At 31.0% G+C, this 19,166-nt stretch overlaps 3 protein-coding genes and 1 long non-coding RNA gene across 4 annotated transcripts; 1 reads left to right on the top strand and 3 right to left on the bottom strand.

Moving 5' to 3' along the window:
* Positions 1-2,591: 2,591 nt before the first annotated feature.
* On the bottom strand, positions 2,592-3,315 carry LOC146947053 (uncharacterized). Its single transcript, XR_015026892.1, has 2 exons — positions 3,228-3,315; positions 2,592-3,138 (listed from the first exon to the last, which is right to left on the bottom strand). It is a non-coding gene; the product is annotated as an uncharacterized LOC146947053 (long non-coding RNA).
* Positions 3,316-4,949: 1,634 nt separating this feature from the next.
* On the top strand, positions 4,950-7,558 carry LOC146947052 (cytochrome P450 72A68). Its single transcript, XM_085744768.1, has 5 exons — positions 4,950-5,291; positions 5,491-5,705; positions 6,044-6,288; positions 6,378-6,765; positions 6,877-7,558. Exons 1-5 carry the CDS (start codon positions 5,009-5,011, stop codon positions 7,306-7,308), a joined length of 1,563 nt encoding a protein of 520 aa, XP_085600894.1. The 5' UTR covers positions 4,950-5,008; the 3' UTR covers positions 7,309-7,558.
* Positions 7,559-9,595: 2,037 nt separating this feature from the next.
* Positions 9,596-10,828, bottom strand: LOC146947051 (uncharacterized). The gene has a single exon (XM_085748941.1). It carries the CDS (start codon positions 10,586-10,588, stop codon positions 9,596-9,598), a length of 993 nt encoding a protein of 330 aa, XP_085605067.1. The 5' UTR covers positions 10,589-10,828.
* A 7,458-nt stretch (positions 10,829-18,286) lies between these two features.
* On the bottom strand, positions 18,287-18,880 carry LOC146947050 (uncharacterized). Its single transcript, XM_085748369.1, has one exon. It carries the CDS (start codon positions 18,878-18,880, stop codon positions 18,287-18,289), a length of 594 nt encoding a protein of 197 aa, XP_085604495.1.
* Positions 18,881-19,166: the final 286 nt, after the last annotated feature.

Below are 19,166 nucleotides of genomic sequence, written 5' to 3'. Positions count from 1 at the left end.
AAAAGACAAACTTAAAGTTATATTGAAAATTGTGTGAGAGAAAATTTAAAGTATTTATTGAGGGTAAAGTTGGAAGAAAAAAAAATTAAAGTTGTATTTGAAATGTAAGGTGACATTCATTTTGAAACAATTTTTTTTTGGCTAAAGTGACACTCATTTTGAAACGGAGGGAGTAGTAAATTATAGATTAAGAATAAGTTTTACTTTACCATCAAAGTTTTATGATCCAAAGTGTAATTTGCATATTAGTTTTAAATTTGGAGAGGATATTTGCATATAAGTTGTAAATTTGAGGGGATATTTGCTACATAAATTTTAAATTTAAGGGGGGTATTTGCACATAAATGTTAAATTTCAGGTGGTATTTGCAAGATCAGTGGGTTGCACAAATGTTAATTTTGAAAAGAAAAAAAAATCAGATTAGTTTTCAAAAAAAAAAAAAAGAAATATAGTCAATTACCCACTATGACGTGACATGACTTTTCTGACCATGTAACAGTGGCACATTGGCAGTTAACGACCACGTCAGTATGTTAGATGGAAGAAATTAACGAAATGGGTAATTGAAAGACGCTTGACAATTTCATGAAGGTTTTTAAAGTTTTGCAAAATTCAAAGGGGTTTTTGACGAACGTTACAATTTCGAGAGTAATTGACTATTTACTTTTTATTGCTTGCCACCATTTTTTTGAGTTTGAGGAAGAATGTTGTCTTGCCACTAATCTTGTAGTTGACGATAACAAATTGGGACTTTGGAAAACCATGAAGTGTGGTAATGAAAAGTCAACAAAATAGTTTTTTTTTTTTTTTTTGTTTTTATTGTTTGTCATAAAATTAAAATAAATCAAACCTAGTCCTCTTAATTGTTTATTGTTAGCCTATCACCAAACCAAGAAGAGAAAAATGAATAAAATAGTGAATCATAGTACTCCCTCCGGTCCTATATATAAGAAAATTTTCAAAAAAATTGTTGGTCTTATTTATAAGAAAATATCACAACTTTTAAGGTGTAGTTATTGCTTAAAAGACTTTTCTACCCCTTATTCAATGTTTGTCTTTTTAATATTTGTGAGTGTATTTAATGCTACACAATTTTTTATGAGGGTATATTTGTAAAAATATTCAAAAAGTTACATTAATAAATAAGTATATTGGTTTTGATGTTTTTTTGATTTTTCTTCTTATATTAAGGATCAGAGGGAGTACATGAATTCTCAATGATACTTCCTCCGTCTCTATATGTAAACCCCCATTGCCTTTTTTACATTTCTTAAGAAAAATTGTTAGTGTAATTAATGTGTCTATTTTGTGTGTTAATATTACCAAATTGTCCTTTGTTTGTATGTGTATTAAATTTAACTTTACATATTTCAAGACAAGTTAGTAGTATTAATTATGGGTATATTTAGGAAAAAAATAATAAATGCATCTAGTAATTTGAAAAAGAGTTTACATTTAGGGACAAAAATAAAATCAAATGGTGGTTACATATAGGGACGGAGGGAGTACATATTGTACTTGTAAGATTGTGCAAAGTGGGTAGAAATCAATTAGACTAATTTATATGCTGGTAGTCAGTCATGATGTTACCTACCAATATTTAAGCAACTCGTGCATCTCGGGTTACACGATGTAGTACTCGCTCTACTGCATCGTCTCGCGCAACTCGTGGGTAATGAACGATGTAGGACTCCGCTTTATCCTAAATATTCTATACGAATTAAAGATAAATTTTAGGGTGAGAACTACGTTACCCTCTCTTGTTTAGGGGGTAATTTACCCTCTCATGATATTAACCAATCAAAATGTAATATGCATAGACAACATTAAATGTCAAATATATGAATCAATTTTTTCTAAAAATAAAAAAGTTCATCTTAATCATAAGGTAACTTTTAATACTTTTAATTTTTATTTAGAGTAAATTACACTCTCCTCCCCTCTTATGTTAAAATATACACTTCCCTCCCTTTAAAAATAAAATCTACACTCCTCTCCCTCTAAGATGCTTGAATTACAACCCTCTCCCTTAATAATTAAATATGTACTACACTTTAATCTATTTTAACATAAATAAATTTTTTTATGATATATACTAATTTTGAACCACCATTTAAGAAAAATAAATTCATTTCTTTATAATTTAAATATCAATGGTAATTAAACTTAAATATTTTGCTATTAAGTTTATAATTTATAGTATAAAACTAATTTTTATATAACCATATTTTATTGTATTTAGTAATTATTGTAATTTTATTTTTTGGTTGTTTCATATTTTATAATAGGGTTTAAAATTATATGTTAATGTAATTGTGAATAAAAAATAGCGAAAAATATGTATTCAAATTTTGATTATGTTAAAATAGACCCGCGGTACTTTTTTTTAAGTGTGTTAGATTATTTTATTTTATTTTTGCTAGATTATTGAGGAAGTAAAGTATAGATTTTAACATAAGAAGAGAGAAGAATGTAATTCAAGCTTATCTTAAGGGAGGGGAATGAAATGTTTTCTAATATGTTTGGAATAAGAGGGGAGGGGAGTGTATATTTTAACATAACAGGGGAGGGGAGTGTAATTCAAGAATCTCTGAGGGGAGAAGAGTGTAATTTACTCTTTTATTTAATTATATTAAGGTGTTCAATCTTAATTAATTTACACTACAAGACTTATAACAAATAAAATTTTTACATCAAATTTCTTTCATCTAGATGTCCTTAAATTCATCACTTACATTCATAAAATTTCTTCCATTCTACAACCCCGAACGTGAGAACAAAAACATCTCCTTCATTCAAATTTCTTCTTTATTCTTCCCTATTGATCAATTCTTGTTTCTTTTTCGTTTTCTTCCCATTTTGATTGTTCAATTTTGTCGTTCCAAACTGCTGCAGTTTCAAATTATAGTGAGAATTGTCGTTGTTTCTAGAACCGCGTCAGGTATCGTGACTTTTTTTTTATTTAAGTAGCCAACCTAATAAAATTTGCTAACACGCATAGACCTGCCCCACTATCAGCCAAAGTCTTTAAGTCCAAACAAAAGAACAAAAGCCTCGTGACATAATCATTTCAGCAGCAACCGAAAAAAATGCTAGCAAACTCCCAAAACATCACAACAGCAACACCTGCTAGCAATCCTTAAAGTATAACAGATGACTTACTCAATTGTTATAATTAACTACCTCACAACCAAGAAAAATCAAATCAAAAAGAAAAATCAACTCACCATATCTGACGTGGTTCTGGAAATAACGGTAATTCTCACGATATTTGAAATCAAACGAACGACGACGATTCTCACGAAAATTGAAAAATGCGGCAGTTTAGAACGACAAAATTGAACAATCAAAATGGGAAGAAGAAATTTTATGAATGTAACGGATAAATTTAAGGACATTCAGATGAAAGAAATTTGATGTGAAATTTTAATTGTTCTAAGCCAGTCTTGTCGTGTAAACTAATTAAGATTGAACAACTAAATATAATTAAGGCAAGATTACATTTGGGGTCCTTTATCTTATTTTTTTGTAACAATTTGGTCATTTATCTTTATTTTTTCCCGTTTAGGTCCTTTATCTCTCTTAAAAGCTCATATACATCTTTTTTCTCATTTTTAAAAATACATAATTTTATTTCTAAAAATATATTTTTATTAAAAATGAAAAAAAATTCAGAAATATGATGAAGATGTTCATCATCTTCATCTTCTTCCTTTGAATCTTCATCATCTTCTTTAAATAAAAAAAAATCTACTAAAATATATCTCCAAATATCATGAATTAATGTTATATTCACCTCAAATATTCTTTTAAACACAAAAATCAAAACCTTAATTTCACAAATGTTGCAAGGCGGATGGTGGAGGCTTAGTCACTGGCGGAAGGGTTAGGTTTTACAAAAGTTAAGATTGTTCCGAACAACAAAATTGATGTGCAAAGCTGCTCTAAACTTTGGGTTTATTTTTATGCCGGGTTTGAATATTGAGTTAGAAAATAATAATAATATACGGTGTGACAATTTATATAACTATTTTTTTTTTTGTGATGAAACTAAATCTCTTTTCTATAGAGTTTTGATTTTTGTGTTTAAAAGAAGATTTGAGGTGAACATAACATTAATTCATGATATTTGGAGATATATTTGTGTAGAATTTTTTCTGATTCAATGAAGATGATGAAGATTCAAAGAAAGAAGATGGAGATGATGAACATCTTCATCATATTTCTGGATATTTTTTTCATTTTTAATAAAAATATATTTTAAAAAATAAAATTATGTATTTTTTTAATAAGAAAATGAGAAAAAGGATGTATATGTGCTTTTATGAGAGATAAAAGACCTTAACGGAAAAAAATAAAGATAAAGGACCAAAGTGTTACAAATAAATAAGATAAAGGACCTATAATGTAATCTTGTCTATAATTAAATAAAAATTAAAAGTATTAAAAGTTACCTAAAATTGATTTTTTTTTATATAGAAAAAATTTACTCATTTATTTGACATTTAATGTTGCCAACGTATACTACATTTTGATTGGTTGATATCATGAGGGGGTAAATACCCTCTAAATAAGAGAGGGTAATCTAGAAAAAACCAAATTTTAGTGGATCCCACAATAATTATATTTTACTACTCTCCGGTCCTATTTATAAGAAAAATTTGGGTCAATAAAAGTTGATGTATCTAGTTAAAAATTCAGTTCAAATACATTCACTTTTGTTGACGTATTTGACCATATAAAAATGCAAATTATTTTTTAAATGAAAAAAGGAAAAATAATAATTAATACTTTTTTTTAGGGAATAATAATACTTTCTTGATATTCTAATAATTAATTTGATACATAAAACATTGCAAATGAGTAATTTATAACAAGACCAGGGAATATATTTTCATCTGCACACATACCAATTTCTATAAATTTCATGGTTCTGATTTCATATGTTCACAGTTTTCCGAAAAACTTATTACACACTTGGTTTGGTTTTATTATTACAAACAAAGAAATGGAGTTATCTTGGGCAACAAATTCAGCCATAATTCTCATCACTGTGACATTTGGTTTGGTATATGCATGGAGGGTATTGAATTGGATGTGGCTGAAGCCAAAGAAGATAGAGAAGCTTTTAAGAGAACAAGGCCTTCAAGGGAATCCTTATAGACTTTTGCTTGGGGATGCAAAGGATTATTTTGTTATGCAAAAGAAAGTTCAATCCAAACCCATGAATCTTTCTGATGATATTGCACCACGTGTTGCTCCTTATATTCATCACGCTGTTCAAACACACGGTATTTTTCTTTTTTTTCATACTCAATTTTACTACTACAATATTGATTTGAAGTGATAGAGAAAATCTATCACTAATTTGAAGTGATACAATGATACAATGAACTCATCATCAACATCTTGAGCCGATTAGTGGCAACCTCATTGAAGTCATGTTATGGTACAATTGATCTTCACTAATATTCCACCCATTGTATGCAGGGAAAAAATCTTTTATTTGGTTTGGAATGAAACCATGGGTGATTCTCAATGAACCTGAGCAAATAAGAGAAGTATTCAACAAGATGTCTGAGTTCCCAAAGGTTCAATATAAGTTTATGAAGTTAATAACTCGTGGTCTTGTTAAACTAGAAGGAGAAAAGTGGACCAAGCATAGAAGGATAATCAACCCTGCGTTTCACATGGAAAAATTGAAGGTTATCTTCTTTTTCATTTATTTTTTGCACTGCTAGTGTGGTAAAATTTGTTTTTGATTGACCAAGCAATTGAGCTTACGTGGTTAATGAGCTTTACTAAAGACGAATCGTTCAAAGGAACCCGCGTTCGATTCTTAGGTAGAACAATTTTTTGTCAGGTTATCCTTACCTCGTGGCTGAACTCTTGATTACCAGAGCCCCCTTCCCTTGGGAACCGGAGGGTTAATGCCAAAAAAATAATAATTTGGTTTTGTTTACCCTGCAAATTACACCTCTACAATCTACATAGATTTGTTTATTTGAACTCTTATAGATGTTTCTTTTTTATTACACCGTAGATTATGACACCAACATTCTTGAAAAGCTGCAATGATTTGATTAGCAATTGGGAAGAAATGTTGTCTTCAAATGGATCATGTGAAATGGACATATGGCCTTCCCTTCAGAGCTTGACAAGTGATGTTATTGCTCGTTCGTCATTTGGAAGTAGTTATGAAGAAGGAAGAAAAGTATTTCAACTTCAAATAGAGCAAGGTGAACTTATAATGAAAAATCTAATGAAATCTTTAATCCCTTTATGGAGGTAAGACTATTATATCATAGTGCCAGTTCTTTTTTCCTTCTCTAATCACTAAGATGCTAGTTTTACATGACTATTCTTTTTACTTGTAGGTTTTTACCTACCGCTGATCATAGAAAGATAAATGAAAATGAAAAACAAATAGAAACTACTCTTAAGAATATAATTAACAAGAGGGAAAAGGCAATAAAGGCAGGCGAAGCCACTGAGAATGACTTATTAGGTCTCCTTCTAGAGTCGAACCACAGAGAAATTAAAGAACATGGAAACGTCAAGAATATGGGATTGAGTCTTGAAGAAGTAGTGGGGGAATGCAGGTTATTCCATGTTGCAGGGCAAGAGACTACTTCAGATTTGCTCGTTTGGACAATGGTATTGTTGAGTCGGTACCCTGATTGGCAAGAACGTGCAAGGAAGGAAGTATTAGAAGTATTTGGCAATGAAAAACCAGACTTTGATGGACTAAATAAACTTAAGATTGTAAGTATTTTAATTTCATCTTCTTGTAATTGCAGCTTAGTTATGTTTGTTTAAGATGATATCTTCCAATAGTCTTAATACTCTTGGTAACATAAATTTGTTTTGTTTTAGATGGCCATGATTTTGTATGAGGTTTTGAGGTTGTACCCTCCTGTAACCGGTGTTGCTCGAAAAGTTGAGAATGATATAAAACTTGGAGACTTGACATTATATGCTGGAATGGAGGTTTACATGCCAATTGTTTTGATTCACCATGACTGTGAACTATGGGGTGATGATGCTAAGATGTTCAATCCTGAGAGATTTTCTGGTGGAATTGCCAAGGCAACAAATGGTAGATTTTCATATTTTCCATTTGGAGCGGGTCCTAGAATCTGCATTGGACAAAACTTTTCCCTATTGGAAGCAAAGATGGCAATGGCATTGATTTTACAAAATTTTTCATTTGAACTTTCTCAAACATATGCTCATGCTCCAGCTGTGGTGCTTTCTGTTCAGCCACAACATGGTGCTCATGTTATTCTACGCAAAATCAAAACATAAAAACAACATCAGAGAAGAAACATATACCTAGAGCTTTAACTATCTTTCATGGTGCTCTATGTCATCTAGATTTATCTAAATTTCAATATTCAAAATGCATGTTTTTAATTTAAATTTGAAATAGCTAGTCCAAGGGGTTTGGACGTTGGACTAGTTTTAAGAACAGCTTATTTCCTCATGTGTGATTAGAACGTGTTTATGTGATCTCTGCTAGCATGAATAAATAATATCACGACATGTTTAAATGCTACATTGTGTTAATCTTTTATATTTTTATGTGGTGGCCGGGGTTTGAACCCCGAACCTAGAATAAATTATGCATTGTCCCTACTAACAGAGTTAAGATCACGAGGACTGCTAATCTTTTATCTGCTATAAGATAATTCAATTTTGGTTTCCTCGAAACCAGACAAAAATTTATATGTTTTTTTGAAGAAGACAAAAATTTATATGTTGTCTAAGTCTTAGGAGACTTTTTTTTAAAGAAGTTTTAGTTGACTTTATTTGTATCTAATATTTAAACATAGATTTTATATATCGTCTGTAGCGATAATTTTAACTCTATTTTCAAGAGTTTTTTTATGGATATATTATCAAGAGTTGCGATAATTTTAACTCATTATATTTTATTAACTCATTATAACTACATCTAAAATATGATTTACCAATACCCCAGACCCGTGCGGATGCACGGGTTTGTAACTAGTTCAGTTAGAGAAATATATTGTCACTTGTTAGTGAAATTTATTTTCATTAAAAGAATCATTTTAAAATTCTAAGAGATTAAAATTGACACTAAATTTTGGTTTTGATGATAATAAAGTAAAAAAAAAAGCAATTTATACCCTAATGTTTGTTCCATGTGTAGAAAAATTATGTAAAGGATCTATCCTATGTTCTCATGTGAAGAAACAAGAATAACTTCTCATTTACCTTGATCGTATGACTATTGCACATCAGACGATCAGTTAGCCTATGGTCAAAAAGGTCACAATGAAGTCTTGTCTCTGGTCAACATGATCACAATTAAGGCCTCTGATCCTTTGAGACCTTATCCTCTAATGAATAATATATTTATCATGTGATAAAGTTTTGGGGACTGCTATGTTGCAGTTGTTTTTATGACTTTTCTGGAAAAGTCGCTTATGTGGCTTAATAGGAGAGTGCCACGTGGATGTCTTTTTAAATCGGTTATTCGGAAAAACGATTTTAAAAAGCTTTTGTTTTATATAAAAAATATTTTTTAATTTCTTTTTTATTTTTATTTTCATGTTTATCCCTTAGGATTGTGTTTCCGGCTCTGATACCAGGTTTGGAATGGGGTTTTCAGCGGAATTTTTTCGAACTTCGTTTAACATTTGTTCGATTTTAGTTAATCCTTGAAAAGGTTTTAAAAGTGTTTTAGCTCTTTGTTTTTGTATTTGAGTAAGATTTTCTAAATCTTCTGTATCTCTTAATAGATCTTCAATATATTCTATATGATATATAACAAATTCTCTAGAATTGTAAAGAGTTTGTTTAAAAACAATTCTTTCATAATATAATTCTATTTCAAAGACTATGTCTTCTAGCCTTTTCTTGAAGAGTCTTAATTCTGTTATAAGATCTAGTCCAGGCATATCTTAATTGTTGATTCTCCAGCGGAGGTTTTCTTGTTCTAGCATTTGATCAGTTTTTGTTTGTTTTAACATTTTTTCGATTTTTTCTAAACCTTGAAAGGGTTCTAAAAGTCTTTTTGCTTTTTCTTGCTGAATACTTGTAAGAGTATTCGAATCTTCTATTTCTTCTAATAAATTAGAAATATATCCTACATGGTAGATTATTAAATCTTGTGAAGCAAAAAGAATTTGTTTTAATATAATTCTTGTATTTTGATAATTTATTTCAGAAATTATTTCTTCTAGTCTTTGCTTATAGAGTTGTAACTCTGTTTTTAGATTTAATCCAGGCATTATAGATTTTCAGCAGAATTACCAGCGGAATTTTCTCGAGCTTTATCTTTTTCTCGAGCTTCGTTTATAAGGTGTTCAATTCCTTCTAAGCCCCAAAAAGGTTCTAAAAGAATTTTTGCTCTTTTCATTTGAATCTCTGTGAGATTTTCTTGCATTTCTTCTACCAGATCTTCAATTAAATCTATATGAGATCTCATTAAAGTTTGAGCTTTATATATTATTTGTTTGTATGATATTAGATCATAATACCATTCTATATCACTTACTAGATGTTGTAACCTAGTTTTAAAAAATATTAATTCTGATTTAAGAGTTAGACCAGGCATTTTGACTTTTTATAGTCTTTGATTAATCTTATTAACCTGTATCGATAGAGTTTTTATAGAATCATGCAGATCCTTAAGCTCTTTTTCTCTGCTTATTTCGAAATCCTTTCTAGGTGGTTCGAATGAGGATGAAGTATCATCTTCAAATATGGTTTGAGAACTTAATGATTTGCTAAAATCTTTTTGATCTTTGTTTGGTGATGTTATTCGAAGACTTTGGCTTCTAAACAACGGTTTTTCTGTTTCTTCAAACATATTCTTTTCTGCTTCTATCAGAGAAAAACTATTTCTCGTGATATCTTTAAATATTGGTGTTTCCAAAGTAATTAATGGTGTAAATAATTCATCAATATGAATTGTCTCTTTTCCTATAAATTCTATGCTATGATGTGAATTACTCAAAGCATAATTAATTCTGTAGTAAATTGTAAAAGGATGATTACCTTCTTTCATAAATGTTGAATCTTTTAGCTTATAATGAAAAACTATAGATTTATTCAAATCTATATCTTTTAGGGATAATCCCATCTGTAAATTTATATCAAATTTTATCTTTCCATATTTTAGATTACAATTTCCTTTTGCAATTACTGCTTGTTTTTTATTTCTAATTCTAGAATCTTCTAGAGCTATTTCTAGAGGTGAATCAATACCTTTCATGAAGGTACTTTTGATTAGAATTTGAATGGTTGATATATGAATATAACCAATCTTTTTTCTCTCGTTTTCAGAAAATTTTCCAAGTCTTTTATCGATTTGTTGTTTATCTATAGTTGATATAACTATTTTTCCATTAGTTGTTTCAATTGGAATTGCTTCCTCTCCTACCATTATTCCGAATTTTAGAATATTTTTTCTTGACAGAAATTCCTTAAGTTTACTAAACTTTCTTTTAAAATTTTCTTCAGCAGTTAAAGACAAATCTGCTTCTTCAATTTTATTATCTATTATGCTATCAGCATGATAACTAGATGTTCCTTCAAAATATGAAACTTCAGACATATTTTATAATAATTCTTGATAAATTCATACCTGATTTTTTCTTCAGAAATATGGGTTGTTTTGCTTCAGCAATCTGATCTTCTTCAGCAGTTTTTTCTGCTTGTGTTGAGTTTATCCCAACTCAGGGCGAATTCCTCCAGAGTATTACCTCAAGAATTCTCAACTATAGTGTTTTACCACTATAGGACCACTAGTTCTAAAAACTAAGAGGCAAGCTCATATCAAACGATATAACTTATATTGCTTCAAAACATGGTAAATACAAATGAGCTTCAAGGCTCTTATTTATAGGCAAAGAGACTTACAGATAGGTACTACGTCTCCATCCTTACAGCTGGCTACAGCTTACTATACGACAAAAGAACTACAGAAAAGTAGATTACATAATTGCCTTAGAGATAAGGCTTATCTCTAAATGGGTCCCATGCCCACTAACTTTCTACATTTTCTTCGTTATTTGGTGATATGTCACTATCATACAACGATTCTTTGTCGGCCACGTTTTTCATTTCCTTTGCGCACCACTTGCATTGGTGTCCTTTGTATTTTTGAAAGTGTCGGCAGCACTCCTGTTGGATTGGGTCGGGTAGATGGCCCAAGTCTGCTTCAAGCCCACTAAAGTTTTCTTCAAACTTTAGGATTTGCTGAAGATGCTCTTCTTTTGCTTGTTTCCTTGAATCACTATAGACTAGAAAACTTCCTTTTGCAGTAATTACCCTGAAGTTTGGTAATTTTACTCCAAATCTGATGAGAGCATCATAGAATTTTTCCATTTGATGCAGAAAACATTCTGGTCTTGGATCTACATCTCTTCCATCATTTGTTGGATATGAATGATTTGAAATGCCAATCTTGATTAAGTGTCTGGCTTTAATAACTTCATCGTCTTCAAACCATGGATAAGTTGAAGTAAAAGATAAAAAGAACTCTTTACCTTTTGCGAAGCTATTGTTGAACTTATAAGCGATTTCGCCTATATCTTTTGGAAGAAGTTCTAGTTCATGAATTTTTCTTCCTGCATCTTCTTGAAGATACATTATTTTAATCATTCCACAATCATAGAATGATCTGACTAATTCTTTTCCTATGCCCGGGACTGTTACAGCTTTTACTTCTATCCCGTTGTTGCTAGGATAAAAACATTCTGTTTTTAACTCTTCTGAGTAGTTGGTTAACCATCTCCAGTTTTTGTAGTAGTCTCCAATGGTGACTTCTTTAACAAATTTGCTTTCTCCATAGATAATTCTATCTACAGATATTTTCTTCTTAGTCTCCATTTTTGATGGCTGGACTATATTGTTTGCTGTCGCAACTTCTTTGTAAACAGCGTTGTAGGCTGTTTTTGCTTCTTCAAGGGTCTCATACCCTTTGTATCTGACATTTTTGCCGTTTGTATGTAACTTTGTGGTTTCCCAGTTTTGGTAGATACCTTTCATAGGTCCATCAAAAATTACATAAGCTTTCTTTTTGCCTCCAAGTTGACTGTCAATCTTTTGGCTTGTTTGTTGATCAATGGGTTCTTTTTCTTTTCCATTTTTTCTTTCATCTTCTTCGACTTTATCAGCCCAAGATGTTTTTGGTAAATCTGCAAGGACAGTTGTTGGGGATTTCCATCCTTTTGGTTCTATTGACTCAATTGGGATGTTTGACTCTTTTGGAGCTGAGTATTTTACATAGTAGTTAAACTTTCCAGAATCTTGACCAAGCAGATCCCAGTTTTCACTATTTTTAGATTCTGAAACTGTTGATGTTTCTTTTTTACAAAGTTTTTCAAGGTTTTGAATTGTTAATATCATCTCCCCCTCTTCAGAAAGAAGAGTTTCTAGACGATTTTTTGCAGAGGCAATTTGCTCCTGTTTTTGTCTGAGAGAATTCTGTAGCGTCTTTATAGCTGCTTCCATTCTCTTGTCAGTGCATCTGCAAAGCAATTCTTTTCAGATTTTATATATTCAATATATGGGTGAAACGGTTGAAGTTTCATCTGCCATCTTACAAGTCTTCCATATTTATAATTGACACGAAGGTCATATTTCCAAAATCCAGTTACATATTTGGAATCTGTTCTTAATAAAAATCTGGTTGGAATTAATTCCATTTGCCATTTTGTTAAAACTTTAACACAACTCAATGTTTCTAATTCATGAATTGGATATCTTGTTTCGGTATCTGTAAATGATCCTGAAACATATTTACAAAGTAAAAGATCTTCATTTTTTATCTTATTTTTAATATTTTCATAAGAATAATCAATCTTAGTATCTCTTGATACTAATTTTTCTGATGAATCAGAGAGTTTGTCTAATTTCTCTTTCGAGCTACTAGACTTAGCGTACTGGGTTGCTCCAGTATCTTTCATTCCTTGTTGAAGGGTTACATCACCAACATAGTTTCCCGAATCATCAAGATTCAGTATCGCTTTACCATTAGGTAGAGCTCTCATACAACCTGCCCAGGTTGTTTTATCAGCATCAATCTCAACAATTAAAAAATCGTTTTCTGTTGGATTGTATAAGCTGGGTAAAACTTTAATTTTTCTTTTAATAGTTTTTACAGTTAGAGTATCTTGTTCAGTCCATGACCATGGAACTTTCTCAGATATCTTTTTCTGTAAAATCTTTCTTTCAGTTGCCAAGTTTTTGAAAAATCCTTCATTGGCAATATAATTCAAACATCCTAAAAATCTTTGAATTTGTTTTCGATCTTTCAATTCATCAGGGAAAGCTTGAATCTTTTCCTGAACATGTGGAGATAAATCGAGGGTGCCATTTTCTTTAAAAATAAGGCCTAAATACTCGATTTCCTTTTTGGCTAATTGTGATTTCTTTTTTGAAATAACAATTCCTTTTTCTGAAATTCTGTTTAAAACAATTTCTACATCTTTAAGATGTTGTTCTTTAGTTCCTTTTGTAAAAACTAAAATATCATCAATATAAGCCAAACATATATGTTCTAATCCTCTGAGAGCATTATCCATAAATCTTTGGTATATAGATGGTGCTTGTTTTAGTCCAAATGGAAGAACATTCCATTGGTAGTGTCCTTGTGGACATGAAAAAGCTGTTAAAGGCTTAGTTTCCTCTGAAAGTCTGATTTGATAATATCCTGATTTTGCATCAAAAGATGAAAACCAATCACTTCCTTTTATCTTTTGCAAAATATAGTCCTTTCGTGGTAATTTATAAGAATCTCCGATTGTAGCATCATTGAGTTTCTTATAATTTATCACCATTCTAGCTTTTCCTCTTTTTATTTCATTGTGATTTGTCACATAAAAAGCGGGTGCTGAATGTGGACTTGCAGATGGAGTAATTAACTTCTTTTCTTGAAGTTCTTTTATATCTTTTTGAAATTCTAATTTATCTTGTACTGAATAAGGCATTTTATATTTTACATTAATCTCCTTATTAGGATCTCGTAATTTGATGGTAACAAGTTCATGATTTGTATTTTTCAGATTATCCAAAGGATCTTCTGAACATACAGCATCAAGTTTTTGTTCTATTTCTTCAAGATTTAAAAATAATTTACCTTCTTCCCAAATACTCTTTAAGTTTATAAGATTTTCAGAAATTAATTGAATAATCTCATTTCTAGTTATAATTTTTGTTGTTATAACTTTTGTCTTTTCTTTGGGGTTTGCTAAATTTTTCCAAAGTAAAGAAATAGTTTTAACATTTTGCACAAACGGTGCATATAACTTTAAAAAGTTATTTCCAATGATTAAATCTAATCCTGAATCATGGAGATAAATTGTTGGTATGAAGAATTCATGACCTTCTATAGTAATTGAGATATTTTTCAAAACAAACCATATTTGATGTTTTGACTTATCTGCAACAATTATTTCTTTGGGTTTTCCTAATCTTTCCCAATTTCTTGATATGTTTCGTTTTCCAAAACATAATGTTGCGCCTGTATCTAAATAGGCTAAAATCTCCTTCTTACGAAGTTTTATTTTAATAAAGGTAGCACTAGGGTTTCCTTTACTCAAAATCTTGGTTTTGCTCATCTTCGGAATCTGTACAAAGTTCATAGAAGCTTTGTTGCTCCCAATCAGAATCTGAGTCTGATTCTACTGGTTCATAACCTATTCTATAGATCATGTTTAAAACTTGTTTCTTTTCTTTAGAAACTTTCTTTGGACATTCATTAGCATAATGTCTTGTTTCATGGCATAGCCAGCATGTGCATGATTTTTTACCTTTAGGACAGGTTTTATTTTTTCTAGGGTACTCCCTTTTTCTTCTATAGAATCTTTTCTTCCTATGTTTCTTTTTACCATAGGAAAATCTTTTAAATTTCTTTCTTCTAGGATATTTTCTTCTTTTCCTAGTTTTTTCACAACCATATGCTCCAATTTTTCCTTGGATTCTATCGCAGCACAAACCTATTCGTGCATCTCGTTTTGATTGTTTCTTTAGGCATTGTTCTTGCATCCAATTTCTAAGGATAGAAATTCTAGCTCCTAAAGTATCTTTAACCGTTCCTGAGGATACTGCACTGTTAAATTCGTTTTGAATTATTTGGGACATAGACATAGGTAATTTTTGGTAAAATAATTCGACAACCTTTTGGTTTTCTCTAGTGTCTTTATTTAAATCATAATATAATTGTGAAAATTCACAAATATAATTTTCTATGTAACAAGGATTACATATGGATAAATTCATTATTCTCCATAATTTTTCAGTGTTAAAGGCGGTATTTGAGTCTACCGTATCTTGCCATCCTTTGAATTCATTTAGAAGCCATTCAAAGATTTTATTAATCATTCCCATACTGTTTTCTGCAGTTTGTTCTTCTTCAGGTATTTCGGCCAGAAATTTATATGCGTTACCTTCTGTTCTACACAAAAGATAATTAAAAATTTGTTTTGGGCTTAGACCTTTTAAGTCACTATCTAACTGTATCTGGATAGTATTTTTATTATACCAACTTCTTATGGCTTGGACAAGATTGTCAACGCAATCAATATTTAAAATTCCACTTCCATCGTTTACACTATGTTTGGGAATATAACTCATAGGAATTTTTTGGTATTTAGCTTGGGAAAATTCCCTATGGAATTCTGCATTCCAATTATAAGAGGGTCCTCTTTTTGTTCCTGAGCTTTCGCCCATTTCTAATTGTTCTATTTTAACGAAATTTCCATCGTCTTTTGAATCATCATCAGAACTAAAGTCGTAGACAAAATCTTTTAGATCTTTAGGTTCAGGTTCTTCCTTAATGGAATCTTTTTCACTTATGTCTAAAGTAGCCATAAGTTGATCTAATTTTTCGAGTTGATATTCTATATTTTCTTCTATACTCATTTCTTATAGTTAGAAAATAGAGTTTTTTCAATTTCTTCAATCTTTTCCTTATTCTTCCCCCCTTCTTGAAGAGAAAGATGTTGTTTACAACAGTTTTTTATCAGATAATTAATCATATCAGTGATATTGTTTAACTGAGGATTAAAAGAATGATATATATGAGGATATTTATTATTCTCATTTTTATTGTAACACGGAAAATCTTTTTCCATATTTTCCCAAGTTTCATGGGGTCTTTCTAATCCTTGCTCATAATCTTTTGTAAACAAATTATTTTGTTTATAGATTTGAGGTAAGGTTTCAAGAAAAGAAATCTGTCTTTCAAATCTCTCATTTAATTTCTTGGTTTCGTCAAGCAAAGCTTTGACTCTGGTTGTGAGTGTATTATTTTCTTCACTCATCTAGCTATTTCTTTAAGTTTATTCCTTAAATCTTGAGCTAATCCTTTATATTCATTATATAAAAAATGATCTATATTTTCATGGCTTTCATATAAATATTTGTCTAAAAAATATTCAGCCGTTGTATCACACCATCTAATTTGTGCTTTAACTAGTGTAATATCTTGATAATTTGGACATAATATAAAGGGTTGTAAAATACATTTCCCTGTTGGTCCTTTAATAAATTCCATTTTTATTTAGACTTTTAAAGCCGGTTTTCCACAAACTAATTTAAAATGTTTGACTTTATTGGAAAAGTCATTTGGGTGACTGTACCGTAGAATTCACCTAAAGTTTTCTCTCCAAAACGGTCAAATTGCAATAACAATTTCAAATTGGAACGATGTATTCACTCTTGTATTGTAATTTATCAATCAAATATATTTGTATTTTTTAAAGTAAAATATCAATCAATTATTAATACACACTATAATCCACAAAACAATTAATTATTTCAAGGGTTAATATATGTTTACCCTCTGTAATATAGTCGAGTTCTGATTTACCCCCTGTAATTTATTTTTAGATTCCAACCCCTGTAACATGAAGATTCTTTAGAAATGAACCATAACCCCATTTGACGATGTAATAATCGTGACGTGGCACGCTGAATTTACGAATTTTGATGGTTTCTGATTTTTCTATAGTGAAATTCACTCATGTAAACCTTGACAAGTTATCAACACAATCAAAGGTATATTTCCTTCCACCCAAACTTTCAACTTGCATAGGCCCTATGAGATTCATGTGCAATAATTCAAGAACCTTGGAGGTGACCTGATATTGGAGCTTCTTGTGGGACATTTTAGTTTGCTTTCCAATTTGGCACTCACCACAGATCTTACCTTCCTCAAGTTTAAGTTTAGGCAAACCTCTGATGGCTTCTTCAATTATAACTTTCTTCATACCTTTGAGATTGAGATCCCTAAGCTTTTGATGCCATAGCTTGACTTCATCTTATTTAGTCATTAAACAAAGTAAAAGAATAAACCTTGTCTTGAAGAACTAAAAAGTAACAATTATCTTTAGATCTCACACCCCTCATGCGAACATCATCTTTGTCATTTGCATCCAAACATTCTGACTTAGTGAAGTTGACTTTAGACCTTGATCATATAATTCTTTTGATTATGGAGATGATATTCTTATTTGCTGCTTCCACTTGACCATTTTCCTGGGCATAATATGGTGTCGATGTTAATAACTTAAACCCTGTATCCTCAGCAAATTGTACCATCTTTTGACCCGTGAATACAAATCATTGGTCTGTGGTGATGGTTTCTGGAATGCCAAATCTATAAATGATGTATTTCTGGATGAATTCTATGACTACATCTTGAGTGACGTTAGGTAATGGGACAGCTTCTACCCATTTTGTAAAATAATCTATTCCTACCAGAATATATCTACGGCCTTTCGACGATTTAGGTTTAATCTCTCCAATTACGTCTAAAGCCCAACCTCTAAATGGCCATGGTTTAACTATCGAATGTAGTTCACTTGCTGGCACACGTTGGTTTCCAGCATGTTTTTGGCATTCTTGGCAACCTTTGGCAAAATCTATACAATCTTTTAGCATGGTTGACCAATATACACCTTGTCGGAATAATAACCATTTCATTTTATGGTCTGCTTGGTGTGATCCACACGCCCCACTATGGGTGTTAGAAACAGCCAAATACGCCTCAGTTTCTCCAAGGCATTTGAGCAAAACTCCTTATGGAGTCTTTTTGAACAATTCGTTCCCAACAATTACATAGCTCAAAGCTCTGTATTTAATTTTCCGACAAGTTGTTCCATTAGGATTTTCCAAATAATTAACAATTGGCTTTCGCCAATCATTATCCGTTAAATTGTTAATAGTAAAAATTTCGACATAATTCTTACCTTGTGCGTGTTCGTCTAATGCTTCTGCCCCCTCAAGATTTGGCATTGACAATTTCTTAGAAGGCGCTTCTCTCGAACCACGCTTGTCTTTGATTTCGATCAATTCTTGCAACTTTTCTTTTGAGATTTGCTTCTTGATTCTCTATCCGAGGATTATGTTGGATTTCGACGTGAGTGAAACGTTTGAGTAATGCATTTGCAGCAATGAAATACATTATCAAGTTTTCTTTAACAAACTTGTATTCTTTTGTTAATTGTTTCACCACTAACTCTGAATCACCCTTTATCTCAACGCATTTTGCCCCCAGCTCGAGCAAAATTTCAAGCCCAGTTATTAAGGCTTCGTATTCAGCCTCGTTATTCAAACAAAACTGGTTAAGTCGAAACTTAAATTTCGTTGGAATGTTCTTTGGTGAAATAATCATAATTCCAATTCCAGTACCATTCTTATGGCTGGATCCATCGAAATAAAGTTTCCAAGGTTGGTTCTCAACAAAACTTAACATTTCTTCCACTACTGAATGATCAGCAATGAAATCAGCAACAATTTGGCCTTTAACAGATTTCAATGGCTGATAGGTCAATGAATATTCTGTCAGTGCTAAGGCCCATTTACCAACTCTACTATGCAAAATTGGTTTTGACAGCATATGTTTAATTATATCAAAATGAGAATAAACATAAACATCAACAGACTTTATATATTGCTTAAGTTTTGTACAAGAAAAATATAAACAAAGGCACAATTTCTCAATTGGATGGTACCTTGTTTCAGCATCATTTAACACCCTACTAAGATAATAAATGGCTCTTTCTACGCCATTTTCATCCTCTTGTGCTAACATACTTCCTATAGTAAATTCATATGCTGCTATATACAATTTCATAACCCTATTCTTAAGAAGAGGTGAAAGAATAGGAGGGTTAATCAAATAG

This window comes from Medicago sativa, chromosome 2 (assembly GCF_051527215.1).
Source record: "Medicago sativa cultivar Bolivia chromosome 2, Bolivia_mono, whole genome shotgun sequence".
NCBI lineage: Eukaryota > Viridiplantae > Streptophyta > Magnoliopsida > Fabales > Fabaceae > Medicago > Medicago sativa.
Note: the sequence above shows the minus strand (reverse complement) of the source record. Positions and strands in the feature narration are given on the sequence as shown.

Excerpts from the sequence above, each read along its gene's own strand:
- LOC146947052 (XM_085744768.1), top strand. The coding sequence starts at position 5,009 with ATGGAGTTATCTTGGGCAACAAATTCAGCCATAATTCTCATCACTGTG. Across the intron at positions 5,292-5,490 it reads TCACGCTGTTCAAACACACG|GGAAAAAATCTTTTATTTGG; the intron begins GTATTTTTCTTT and ends CATTGTATGCAG. Across the intron at positions 6,289-6,377 it reads TCTTTAATCCCTTTATGGAG|GTTTTTACCTACCGCTGATC; the intron begins GTAAGACTATTA and ends TTTTACTTGTAG.
- LOC146947051 (XM_085748941.1), bottom strand. The coding sequence starts at position 10,588 with ATGTCTGAAGTTTCATATTTTGAAGGAACATCTAGTTATCATGCTGAT.
- LOC146947050 (XM_085748369.1), bottom strand. The coding sequence starts at position 18,880 with ATGCTGTCAAAACCAATTTTGCATAGTAGAGTTGGTAAATGGGCCTTA.